The sequence below is a fragment of the Heterocephalus glaber genome, unplaced genomic scaffold (genome assembly GCF_053883595.1).
Source record: "Heterocephalus glaber isolate CG9 unplaced genomic scaffold, H.glaber_assembly_v1.0 deba00001537, whole genome shotgun sequence".
Classification (NCBI taxonomy): Eukaryota; Metazoa; Chordata; class Mammalia; order Rodentia; family Bathyergidae; genus Heterocephalus; species Heterocephalus glaber.
The window spans coordinates 5,347,150-5,361,250 of NW_028258332.1; the positions used below are offsets into that span (position 1 = coordinate 5,347,150).

The 14,101-nt window shown below is 41.5% G+C and overlaps 1 protein-coding gene across 2 annotated transcripts in view; it reads left to right on the forward strand.

The window, feature by feature from the left end:
- Adcy2 (adenylate cyclase 2) overlaps window positions 1-14,101 on the forward strand; it is a 405,544-nt gene that overhangs the window by 296,456 nt on the left and 94,987 nt on the right. For both annotated transcript variants that reach the window (XM_004845165.4, XM_021258598.2), the window contains 6 exons: window positions 881-992; window positions 3,545-3,672; window positions 7,608-7,766; window positions 8,668-8,800; window positions 10,109-10,285; window positions 13,619-13,662. In XM_004845165.4, the coding sequence (XP_004845222.1) occupies window positions 881-992; window positions 3,545-3,672; window positions 7,608-7,766; window positions 8,668-8,800; window positions 10,109-10,285; window positions 13,619-13,662 (753 nt within the window). The remainder of the gene's footprint in view (window positions 1-880; window positions 993-3,544; window positions 3,673-7,607; window positions 7,767-8,667; window positions 8,801-10,108; window positions 10,286-13,618; window positions 13,663-14,101) is intronic.

Here is a 14,101-nt window from a genome sequence, read left to right on the forward strand (position 1 = left end):
ACTCCACGTCTGCCTCATCCTGGCCCGTAGTAAACACTCCGCACTCATTTAAACGTCTGCGTCAGGAGAGCTGTGGGGGATGGGAGAGGGGCTGCAAGAAGCATGAGGACAGGACGTTATGTCGGTGTCCCACCTCCCAGAGGCTGCGATCGCTGTGTACGGCACACATGCGCTCACAGAAACAAAACCTGGAAAAAACAAAAAACAAAAACAAAAGCAAATACCCTTTATGAGAAAGATAATTCCCATTTTTTTTCAGTTGGTACAAACCAGATAGGGTTTCATTATTTTACTGCTTCTGCTGTGTGAATTTCTGGATGTAAATCACGTGCCAGTGTGGGCGCTCTGTTGGATGCACGTGGTCAGTAGGTCAGGATGTGTGCCACATGCAGAGGAGGGAGGGAGGCCGCTGGTCCGAGAGAACGGCCTGGAACTAGCACGTTCCAGGCAGGGCTTTTCTGTTCCCACCAGCTTTTCTTCTGGACTACAAAAATGTAGGTGGATATGGTGGCCTACAATTGTAATCCCAGCATCTGGGAGGCTGAAGCAGGAGGATCCTAAGGTCCAGCACAGCCTAAGCAACTTAGTGAGACATTATCTCAAAATATAAATTACAAAAAGAAAGGGCCCTGAGATGTAGCTTAGTATGAAGTGAATACCTTGGGTTGGATTCCCAGTACCATAAAAAAAAAAGGAAAATAATTAACACTAAAAACGTTTAGTGAGAAATGTAACAAGAAGCTTATATATTCCCTCTCCAGGAAAATGACATTTTTCTCATGAAAATACGAAGTGTAAAAACAAACAAACAAATAAAAATCTCTCAGTGGACAAAGCTGCAATGACTTTCTTAACAAACTTCCAACTCCTGTTCCCACAGTATCTTGTACGCTGACATTGTGGGGTTCACTCGGCTGGCAAGTGACTGCTCCCCGGGGGAACTCGTCCACATGCTGAACGAGCTCTTCGGGAAGTTTGATCAGATTGCAAAGGTGAGTACCCTGGTTTCCCTTCCTCTGTGAAGGTCTCTCAAACCTTGTCCTACCTTTCACAACACATTGTCAGTAGCTCACTTTTTTTCATAAAAACAGCTTCCTGAATGTTGCATATAAAATTCATTGGTTTTATTTGTCATTGAGCTTTGAGGAATCTCAAGTCTCTACCTGGGATGCGAAATGCCACAGCATATAATTATTGCATTTTCATCTATTTTTAGAACCTGCTTCTATATAATTCAGCACACATATAATAAATACATTCAAGATGATGAGATTTCATTTGCAGTTCTCTCTACGCTGTGCTATTTTGAGGCCTCTTAGTGGCATTTCCGTGTCGAGGCGTGGTAAGATCACTTCTCCTCATCTGCTGTACCATCCTGAATTCCTGTTGTTAAGCGGGGCTCTCAGAGAACCCGTAAAATAGGACGCAAACCTTGTGTGCAAGCCTTTTGTTTCTTACTGTCTCATTTTCATCCTTTGGCTTTTGTGCCACTTGGACAGAAATGTAGATTCCCAGTTTCCCCTGCATATGCTTCTGTGGGAAATTTCACACATAGGGCAGGTGACAGGTTCTCTACTGGGATCCTAGACATGCTGGTGAATATTGGTGAAAAGAGTGGAGTCTCTCTTGCCATCTCTTTGCTTAAGGGAAACATTTCTAATCAACGTAATTCTGTCTTTGAGTTGTCCTCCACAAAAACTACTTCATTATGCCTGTTGATTGGTTATTTATAGGTGAAGGGTTTGGTCCTAAATTTAGCTCACTGTGGGTTTAGCTCACGTTTAAATAATACAGAGCTTCCCAGCCAAGTCTCTTGGGAGGAGGCCTGGCTCACAGATGTCGGCTGGTCATTCTTGAATCCCGCTGCCCACATCGGCTGGCTCGCAGTGCTCACTGGGGATTTTTAAAAGCAGAGAGTGTAGCTCTGATTCTTTCCACTACCAACAGAAAGGAAGCAGGTGAGCTTCGTAGGTGATCACTTACAGAAAAGGAAAAGCCAAGCCTTACCCAATGTATTAAAATTTTTCATTAATAAAAAGTTAGTTTTTAGACTACCTGGCCATCTTAGGAAGAAACATCGCTGTGTGCTCGGTGGCAGCATAAAGCTGGTGCTCACATGGCAATGGCGTCTCGTGTTTCCACACCACCCCTTATTTAGGGACAGATGCCATATTGGATGGGGGCCCACATTATACCAGTATACATGTTGATTACATGTGCAATGATCCTATCGCCAGATGAGATCACAGATCCAGGAATCGAGGCTGAGGGCAATAGATGAATTCAGGAGGACGCAGTTCATTGCTCATGACAGAGATACTCACTGTGACTTCCTCTCCCTGCAACAAAGAAATGAATGTCTGAGCCTGGCTGGCTTCTCCATGCATTGTCAGAAGGGCAGCACACCTCGCAAGCAGCCTGTGGCTCACAGTGAGGTGCCGTGACTATAGAGAACAGCAGCAGCAAACAGCATATCCACTGAGTGAATGCCACATGAAGTGCATCCTTTAGTCCGAGGAACTCCAGATCGCTGCCATGGACCCTTACTTTTCTAGAAGCAGGATGTCTATGGAGGAAGTGTGGGAGGGGAACCTGACTAATAAGTAATTTACCCTTTTCTTATTTATGATATTATTATTGTTGGAATGACGAAACACAACATAAGTAGCTACAAATAAGCATAAAAGCTCATCATAGCGTTTGAGCTATTAGGAAAAGAAATATGCCAAATCACCAACAAATGTAATGCATGCTTAAGAGAAAGAACAAGTCATGTTAATATCATTCTTTGAAATTTGTTGGTGTCAGAGGGAAGAAAAATCTGTGTTTGGTAAATGTTTGTTGCTATTTTACTTTACTGAAGAGTTTATAAACTGGCTGAAAAGGTGAGGAATGGATGTAGGATTGATGTATATAAATGCAGTTAATCTAAACATTATAAACACGGTCCACCCAAGAAAAATAAATGAGTGTAATTTTGTGTTAGTTCATTTTAACCCAAAATCAGAATTATTACTTGGTGGTGCTCGATACTGGCTTATCAAATTATTAAGATGTTTATCAGTCACTGCACATCAGATTCTGCAGGTAAGAATCTCCTCAGGTTGAAAATAAATGAAGATAACAGTAGCAGAGTAGAGAATAGCAAAAGATTGAAATTCAGACTGAGTTCTGGCCATGAATTTCTACATGGAAAGATTTTCTCTGCATGGAATGGTTCCTTTTACCATCAGTGTTTGGAGCTGCTCAGACGAAAGCAAACGATCCAGCTTTTACCCTCCTCTGCTTGTACTGAGTGTAAATAATTCCAGAGCTTTCACCCCACTTTCCCATTTCCTTCCATTTCCCCTCTGCTTCCTGTCTTGGAAATGGTCATGCAGGCGAGGTGTCTGATGCCTGCTGGATAAGCACAGGGAAGCTCCTGTTCCCTCCCACTTTTCCCACGTACACTCCCCAAAGACCAGCGTCGGTAGAACCAGCACTTTGATGGTCCTGGGTTTCCAACAGGCTAATGCAGGTAGAATTCTGTGATTTCTTCTTCCAGGAAAATGAATGCATGAGAATTAAAATTTTAGGAGACTGCTATTACTGTGTTTCCGGACTCCCTATATCTCTTCCTAACCACGCCAAGAACTGTGTGAAAATGGGATTGGATATGTGTGAAGCCATAAAGTAAGTTTACTACTTACCAAATTTTTTTAATGCTAACAATTTTGAACTGTAATTCTCACCTGCAAGCATTTCTATTTTTTCTGTATACTGGCATTAAATGCACTATTGCACATGTAAATATAAATATGCAGAGACCCTTTTATTGGTTTTATGAGTAACTCAGTCCAAAGGCTTCTGTAAATGGTTGCTATCATTATTATCACCCTTAGATTACAACAAATCTGAGTTAGAAATTTATGGGAAGGGACTGTTTTCTTGTGATTTTAAAAATTTTGTTCAGTGTCTTCTTTGATGTGGAGAAAGTCTCTACCCTCAGTATTTCTCTAATTTCTGACAAATATGGCCATATACATTATGGAGCAAAAAAGTAGTTTATACTATCAGACTAATTAATTTAAATATCTAACTCAGAATTGCTTCATCTAGTCAAAAATGTGCTCAGCTTTATGAGTATAGTTTCGTTTATATCTGCATGTGTCTTCTGCATTGTGTTTATTTTTTTATTGTGATTCCAGAGAAGATTTGCTTGTTCAGAACATCGTTCTCACTACTGTTGACAGATATATGGTAACCATAGAAAGTAAAAGGTTAACTTTTGCTATAAGGACCATCATGCATTCTTCTTTAGCAATGCCTTTGGTAGAACCTAGAGTGTTCTTATAAAGGATGAAAACTTTTGTCTGCTAATTAAAGAATTCTAGTTTATTTGGTTTTTAAAAATTGTCTTATCCTCCACATATTGTTTTTATCTAAAAAGGGTAGGGATCATGTGCTTGATATTCTAGTTCAGTGCCTCAAGGTTTGAGCAAATAGGGGTAGGTGAGGAAATAAAAAGTCAGATCGACCCTGTGTTTCCCGGCGTGTATGTGGTCTCATGCTCTGGAGTAGTCCAAGCTTTATAGGTGTTTCTCAGGGCTGTTCAGGGAACAGGAATGGAGAGCTTCACCTTCAGAGCAGCCATGACATCCCTGAGGAGTGAGAGACCTACACGGACGGTGTGTCCAGGTCCACTGGCTCAAAGCTAATCACGTAGGTGCTGTTGGAGAGATCAGGAAAGGGAGGGAATGACGTGAAACCACAGGGAGCGGACATGTGAAGAGGGGTCACTGTGGACTCAGTTCCCTGTGTAAATTATGGGGTATGGGAAAGGACTGTGTTATACGTGCTTCATCCCATAAATAAGTCATTTGTTTTCTCTGATACATGACTTTTTTTGTACTTTTCTTAAAAGCAAGTAAATACCATGACTCTGCCAGTCTAGACATGAGTGACTCCAATCAAGGAAAATAATACCTTTTCTCAAATTTATGACCTACTCCTGGAGGCAGCTACCATGTCCCTTTCCTATTAGAGGAAAGCATTTTACTTGAATTTCTTTTCAAAGAGATGTTGGAAATATTTTTATGAAGGAAAAAATATGTGTATCGATAATATGTTGGACCCCCCGCCTGTTCCCCTCCTAAGTATGTTCCCAAAAGAGTTAATGACATCATATTACAGTGATCCATGCAGACCCGTGTTTAAAGCATTGCAGCACATAATAGCTAAATCTTGGAAACAGCCCGTATGTCTGCCAGCAGAAGATTGCATAAAGAAAATGTGGTATAATGTTGTATTTACACACAATGGAATGCACTCTGCCACAGAGAAGGATAAATTGGAGTTATTTGTAGGAAAATGGATGCACCTTGAAACCATAACATGAAGTGAAATAAATCAAACACAGAAGGTTAAATATTGCATGATTTCTCTTGTATGAGAAAAACAAAGTGTTAATAATTTAAAGAACAAAATACAAGCTAGATATTCAGAAACGGGGAGATAGAACTTTTGCAAATGGAAAAAGGGATCTAGAAATAGAGAGAGGAGGGAGGAGGGGCAGAGGAAGTAAAAAACTGAAGATGTGTGATGGACATGTTCTAGCTCTCTATGAAGAAGCTAATCTTTATGTGCTACGAACATGGACTGATAAAAATTTAAAGAATTAAAAAATAAACTAAAAATTCATCATAATAATAATATATTGGATTAAACCATCTACTTTTTTAAAAAGTTGATTTCCACTTTTGAATCAGCTGTTTTCTGATTCCATTAAGTTTGTTACTACAATATGCTGAGAGATTTTAGGAGAGAGAATCCTTGCGTTATACTTACTACCGTGTACCATGTCTCTAGTTCTTCTGAAATGTCTCCATTCCATAGTTTGACTGGAGTAAACTGTACATAGCACACATGAAGCACGTTCAGAATGTTGTGCAACCAGCCATTGCTGCTGCCTTGTGGAAACCCTTTCTTCACCCCGATCAGAAGCTCTGTACCTGTAAAGCAGTAACTCACCAAAGCCCCCTCTCCCCAGCCCCTGGTCATCTCTGCTTCACTTTCTCTTTCAGTGGATTTGCCTATTTTAGATGTTTCATGAAAGGACTCTCAAAGTAGTGATGCTTTCGTTTTTGCCTTCTATCCACTAATCAGCAGAGTGTTTTCAGTGCGGGGCACATGTCTGCGCCTCGTTCCTTCTTGTGGCAGGACAATACTCCATCCCATGTTAATGCTCTTTTTCATTTTCCCATTCATCGTTGATGTGTCAGCAATATTCTAGTATATGTCCAAATCTCAGTAATTTTAGTAGACATGAAAAAAAACTCCCTTAACCCTTGCTTATCCCTAAATTCAGTCTTCAAATCACGTAATGGTGGAGTGCTCCAGTATCCTGCCACTCAGACTGAGGGACTCCGTATCCTTCCTGTATTGCATGTCACCTGTTTGTCTTAGGAATGGTTGATAAGATAATCAAAAATAAGCCATGATGTTACACCCCCAATAGTGTAACAACAGAGTGAGCATCTCAACAAATTCTAGGAATTCTTTGTTCTCATTCTTTTTCACATGAGAGGTGAGCGTTCCTGCTCCCACTATTGACCCATAAGGTGGGAATAAGTGCAGGAATTTTAATGTTTTAAGCTAGTTAAGGGACCCACTTTTCAGGAAGCTGGCCGCATTTCTTTTATCACTTTTAGCATGGTCAAGTGATGTCATTTATCATTGCAGCATGATGTACATAGCTGTGCTTCTTTGAGATGTTCCTGATGTATTTTATTATAATTCACACAACAACCTCTTCCTTCCTTCCACATTTCCTCTAGAGTGATTTTCTCCATGTGACAAGGCTTCTTTTACAAGAATGCTTTAAATGATGCATGTCATTTAGCTGGCAAAAATAAACAAATTCACCAAACAATTCCTTTTCCTCTTCACTGAAGTTCTTCATTTCTTTTAATAGTTAGCATAGGGTTCTACAGTATTTTTTAAATAAAACTTTAAATTAATTTCCTCCTCATGATACATTATGCATTATTAAAGCTTTTATAAAGTATGTTCTTTTTTTTAAAGAATTGCACATTTCAAAAGCTTTAATCTCATGATTTTCTTTTTTAAAATTCATATTCAGGCTCTCATTATTAAGCTCTCAAATCAGCTGAGTTGTTCTCTTGCGAGCAGAATATATTCATTGGGGCACACGCCACAGGGAGCACGAGCATTACAAATGGCCCCCAAGATGGTTCCTGATGTTACAAAGCAATGTGTCATTCTCCTGTGGACGTGCATGGCAGGTGCAGCACGTGATAAGTAGGTGCTTGGCACGGGTTAGTTGAAAGAGTGAAATCTACAGCTAACTCGCTCTGTCATCAGCAAGGTCTGTCCTGGTCTGGCTTTGCTAGCTAGAAACTGCAGCTATGGGTCGAACTGGAGGTTGTCTGGGAAGAAACAACTTTCTTCACAGTTTAGAGCAGTGATCTTCTGCCCCGGGAGGAAGCCATAGCAGATTTTTCAACAGTACAGAAATTCTGAATAATAAAAATGCCAAGGAAACTGACCAAGAGTGAAAGGGAGGGCAGGCTGCTGCTGAACTGTGACGTCACTTCCCTTCTCTTTAGGAAGGTGAGGGATGCCACTGGGGTCGACATCAACATGCGCGTGGGAGTGCACTCCGGGAACGTGCTGTGTGGTGTGATCGGCCTGCAGAAGTGGCAGTATGACGTGTGGTCACACGATGTCACCTTGGCCAACCACATGGAAGCGGGAGGTGTCCCTGGGTAAGGCCAGATTTGGCATTTCTGTCTTCAAGCTGGCAGCACAGTTAGGATGGACAGGTCAAGAGGCTACCGAATTCACTTTTCAGGTCCTGATGACTTCTCTTGCCTGTGTTGGCATCGTGCTGTCTTTCCAAACAAGTTTGATGGCCTCTCGTAGTCATCAGGCATGAGCACGTGTGCTTGGGATGTGTCTCACTGGCTGAGCAGGGGCCTAGCATGTGCAAGGCACTTCAGCACTGCACAAAAAAGAAAACAAAACACAGACTCTCAAGTCTCCAGTCCACCGACCTTATGACCTCCTGGTCAAGCACTGGTATAGATGCCAAATAATAAACCCTTACTTATTTGCAAATTATGAATACAGGCCTGTGCTTATGGTGTTTTGTAATGCAAGCCAGAAGTGGCATTTCCCTAGCAGTGTCTGCCTGTAACAGCAGCCCTGTTAAAAAGGCAACTATAACTTCCATCCTTGGTGAGAAGATTCTCAGACAAGAGAATCTGAATGCAAAGGCTGCGCTGTGGAGATGCCTGAGAGTGAGCACTGAGAAAGAAAACCCACACTTTTATACAGCTCAGCACTGTCCCTAAAACACCCTTGATCTGCATTTTGAATAATGTTCTCACATGCAAAACTTCGAAGCCATCAAGCGTTCTCTGCTGTAATTCACTGCACCAACCATGTAGGTTTCTATGAATGCAGAAGCTTCAGATCTTAGTAACTCATGACTTCTAGAAGTCCAAAACAGTGATGGGTGAAATACAAACCTTCATTGTGCTGACACCCCCAGAACACAGATTTTCCTCCCTCTGAACGGGAAGTTATCACTCCAGTCACGAGTACAGTGTCCTTCTTTCCATTTCCCTTCCATGCCTTGACTGTGATTTTCCAATGGAACTTTAGGCGTGTTCACATTTCTTCAGTGACCTTGGAGCACCTGAATGGGGCATATAAAGTGGAGGAGGGAGATGGCGACATCAGGGACCCGTATTTAAAACAGCATCTGGTGAAAACCTACTTCGTCATCAACCCCAAGGTCAGTACCATTTAAAGAGTCTATGATTAGTCTGTTATTTCTGTGATTAAAAGGTAGGAGGGGCAAATGTTTTATATGAGTGAGTGTTTTAGTCCAGGATCAGTTTAATTCTTTGCTAATCTTGCCTCTAAAGTGAATTTAAGAACATTTAGGGGCTTAGTTAGAGAAGACGTTTTGTAAGAATGTATTCGACTAATAAAGAAACAGTTGAGGCCCGGGGATTTAGCTCAGTGGTTCCGGCGCCTGCCTCGCAAGCGCAAGGCCCCGAGTTTGATCCCCGGCACAAAAAAAAAAAAAAGAAACAGTTGAGAAGTATCAGATGTATGCATGGCGAGGCATCCATGCCACTGCTGGTTCGGGCTGGTGTGTGTGTGTGTGTGTGTGTGTGTGTGTGTGTGTGTGTGTGTGTTGATGTTGCTTGTGAAAGGAGATCAGTGAGCATAGCCTTAACACCTGTGAGTTGGGAAATTAAATAAAGAGAAAAGATGGTGCTGCAGAACTCAAAGGATGAGAGTCTAATGAGTGGAAATAGAATGAATATATGAAAAAAAGGAAATGAAGAAATGTTGGAAGCCTGACAGATACATCTCACTGCATCTGTGTGGGCATGTGCACATATGGACATGTTTCCTTACATCCCATAAAACCCTCCATCACCAGGAAAACGCCAACAGGTCAGACAGTAAGAAGCCATGTCTTACTGTGTTCACACTGCAGGTGAGGCCACACCCAGGGCTGAGAGGTCTGAGTTCTGTCACCACTTCTCAGATTCCTGCCAACAAGGTGGAACGCTGACCTTCACTATTAGCTGTTTACTTGGAGACAAACTTCCAGCTAGCTTGGTGATGGTTCTGGAGATAAATGTGTGACAAGGAACAGCCACACGTTTCCATCACAGTGGGGTGATGGAAAGTGTGCAAAACAGGAGTTTTGTCCAGATGGGGCACACCCAAACACGGACCCGTGAGGTCAGTTTGTATGGGAACCCCCAGATCCAGCTATCACTTTAGAAAAGTTCAACCATCAAGAGAAAGCTAAAACATTAACGTACTTATTGAAGAATATACTTTATAAAAATGTCCACTGAGAGATCTATTATTTTTTCCTAAGCTTCAGTCACAGCTAAGCTTTACTCGATGGAGAAAACCTCAGATACCTTCTTCTCGGTCCCATGAGGAGGCTAAAGCAAAAGGCGCTGAGTGAAGGGAGGGCCTGGGCTGGAACCGGCTTGGTCAAGGGAGCTCGGTGCGAGAAGAATGAGGCACAGGGCTGTGGTGCTCCGGGTGTCACGCTGTTTCTTCTCTCAAGGGAGAGCGACGGAGTCCCCAGCACCTGTTCAGACCTCGCCACACCCTGGACGGAGCCAAGATGAGGGCCTCTGTCCGCATGACCCGGTACTTGGAGTCGTGGGGGGCAGCCAAGCCCTTTGCACATCTGCATCACCGAGATAGCATGACCACCGAGAACGGCAAGATCAGTACCACGGTAAGCCCAGCCCGCTCCAAGGTGCTAAGAGCTCAAGCCCCCACACAAAGCTGCTCGGCTCCTGTCAGAGTAATTCTTGTTGTCAGGAAAGCAGTGTTCTTGGGATGATTCCAAGTCCACATTGCTCCGGGTTCTAACCCCGAGTGACTGCATTTTAACTTTATAACCCAACACGTTTATAAAGTCCACACTTGATAAGAGTAACTGCACCTGAGCTATTGTTTTAACCAAGTAAGGTCGTTTTTGTATTATGAAATAGGAAGCCTTGAGCATCATAATAAAAAGACAGATAAAGGCAGAATATCCTTGGAGTCTGAATGACATTATCAAGACTATGTTAAAAGCCCAGATGTTCATGCTGTGTAGGCAGCAGTGCATGCTGCATTGTTGTGGAGGGAAGGTCACTTCTGACTGACATCACTCCGACTTCCCACGTAGATAAAGTACCAAAGTTCCTTACAACAGGAACACATGCAATAATATGGAGAGAGAGACATTGAAATAAACCCACAGGAGGAAGGAAGAGTGAAGATAGTTAAGCACTTAGCATAATCCCAATAGTATTGTTATATCTTAAAACCACTTGTGAGTATAATTCCACATAATGGCATTAGCTGTATTGAGGATGCAATTGAGATTAAAAAAAGAAAATGCACCATTACACGATTCTCCTCGGCTGTTGGGGGAATAGGCCAGGTTGTCATATAAAGGTTAAAAGTTTCTAGTGTCGCTGTACTCCACAGCCCCAGTCTTAAGTGACAACCCTAAGCCCAGGCAGGGGCCCAACATTCTTGATTTGGTTTAATTAACATTCTTGACTCGGCCAACTTCCTTGAGGTTTTTTTCAACTGAAAAATATTGACCTGACAGAAGATTGTGACCTGTCAGACGGTCAGCAAAACATACACCGGGACAAGCTCTGGAGTTTGCATTCTAAGGGGCAGAGGGGGATGTGAGTAGAGAAAAAGCCAGTGCATGAAATTATTCCCTGTGCCGTTGAGGCCATGATGGGGATGGCATGGGATGATGCCATGGGGGTGAACAGGGTGGCTACTCTGCGTGGGATGACTGGAGAAGCCCCAGGCAAAGAGGGAAACAAGAAGGTAGAGAGGAGGTGGCAGGGGAACAAGTCGGTGTCCTTAGGATGGAAATCATCGGCGATGTTTTCCGGGGACACAGAGGAGGCTGGGGAACCTGCAGAGTCACCAACAGTGAGCAAAGGGGGCTCATCCAGGTGAGATGCACCAAGGGTAGGAGTTACTACTTCATTCTAAGGGCAATGGAAAGCCATGGTCGATCGTAAATAAGGAAGGAACACAGCACATTGATGCTTTGGAATAAAGGAGTAAGAATGCAGGAGTCCCAGTGGGACTGATCCCATCTTACACTGACTTCGGCAGTGGGAGATGTGAAATAAAATCAGGGCCTAGAGCTGAGAAATCAGAGCTGTTCGGGGATTGGATCCGAGAGATACTGAGGAGCAGGCTCTGAGGTGGAGAGACAGATGAGGTCAGGAATGGAGACGACACATGCAAAGTGGAAGGCAAGTTATTTAAGATGAGAAGGTGAAGACTTTGCAAAGGGACATCTTTAAATGCCTTTTCCATATCTAGATGCAACGTGGAAGGATCGATGGTTGCATGTACAAGTCTTGGACTCAGAGGAAGGGTCCCCTCTGGAGTTGAGACCGAAAGAGTCATTGCATTTTAGGTGATATTTGAAGCCCTGGCCCTGGTCAAAATCATGAAGAAAGAAATTCAAGGAGGGAGGCCTGGGGTGTATTAGAAATTGGCACCCTAGGATCCCTGCATTCATTGAGTCCCCAATGAAAATGAATGCTTTTGTCATTCTTATAAAAAATAATGATTTGGATAATTGTGACTGGGTGAGGCTTTTGTTGTTAATGTTCATGGCTAATAACTGGGTCTCTCATTAAGATTTGTACTCAGTAGTTCTTGGGTTGTTGACTGATTGATTGGTTTTTAATGAATACAAATCATTTATAAATATTTGCATGTGATTGTGCTGTTCCTCAGAAATACCTTTGGGAAACAAGTCTTACTTTTCCGAGTATCTTGTTGTAGTTGTTATTTCTTGCCAGTCTGTATGTGGTGTTTTATGACCTCTGAGTGACTGGGTCATTCATTATCACAGAAATGACTTCAGTCTGCGTCGGATCTGCTGCAATGTGTTGATAGAAATGCCTATTTCAGGATAGGCCAGGACTGTTGATTGCTTCCAACTGCAGAAAATTGTTTATAAAACACAGAGGACCTCTTGTATGAACTCAGTTCTGTGAACAGTCTGGCTTCTCCTGTCACAGGTTCAAAGCCAACGCTCATGTTGCCTTAGAAGCAATAGAGGTTATTTTAAGAAAGTCCAAAGTCTTTCCTTAGCACATGAAGCCCCTACCACTTTTACTTCGCTGTTTCTCAGTCATTTTCAGAAATATCCCATGGTGATTTTTTGATACATTCCAAGGTTGAACAATCGTCATTGCCAAAAGTTATTTCTTTTATTTAATCCCCTAGGCAGAATTCCATTAACTCTGTGTTGAATAATGCATTATTTTACTTTCTATAATAAAGCGTGGCATTCCATTACTTTTAAAAAATAATGTTACCTTTTCTAAGTCTAAGTACAATTCGTAATCTAAACTTGAGGTTCAAACCAGCTAACAAAAGTTTCTTTAGAGCTATTTTATTCCAACTTTTATTTCAGTCTCCACTATAAATGTATAAAAATGGATTTTTAAAAAAGTCTCTTATGATATTTGGCAGTGAATTTTCCCAGTGTCTCTTCCGTTCCTCTTCCTGGAACTTCATTAGTTATCTGTTGATTCCTTCTTTCTGGCCAAATTTTCCTGATTTCACTTATTTAACATGTGGTAGATTTCTTGGCGATCCCAGTTACACAATGAAGACTGATATAGGTTTTACAGTTATGTTTGTTTTAAAGCATATTCTAATGTTTGTTTGATACCAGGCCTATTTTCACTTGACTGTCAGTTGCTGACAAGAACTCTAATAGAGATACTCTGCAGATCATTATCTAAATCAAATTTGCAAATATCAGGATGCAAATTTTTAAAAATCAGACCACATTCCTGATACTTCAGCATCTAGAGTTTATGGATTATACCAACATTCTAAACATAAACTGGGTTTTAAATCTGATTCACATTTATGGTTAAGCTCTTTTGCTTCACATTGCTAATCATTTGTTTTCTAACTGGCACTTTTCATGCAAAAACGAGAAATATATTATTTATCATTATTAATGCAACATTCTTCTTGAATTATGTTTTAGTAACTAATCAACTTTTTTATATAGGATGTACCAATGGGTCAGCATAATTTTCAAAATCGCACCTTAAGGTATGGTATATTTTTTACTTTCTAATTTTTAAAGCTGATTGCATTTATTTATTTCTGAAAGTAATTATCATCAATTACAGTCCTTTCAAAGCCTTCTTCTAAATGAGCAGCTACTTCTGAAAAGCCCTGTTAAATTGCTTCTGGCTTCTAAAAATAAGATTATTAGCATTTGCTATTATAATTAAGGGGAGGGAAAGAAAAACAGCACCTGGTAATCACTTTAGCATTTTGAGCTCTTTTCTTGAAATAACTCTTCTTAATATTAATCTGTAGTAAAAATTGAATTACCGTAAAATGAATGTATTGCTTAAAATTAACTCTTGTGTTTCATACTAAAGATAAAACCAATATGAGTCCAGCCTTTTATAGTGAATTGAGGAGCTGCCCATCCTGCTCAACAAAGGAAAACGTTTCCACCACCCACCGTTCACTGTGCCCT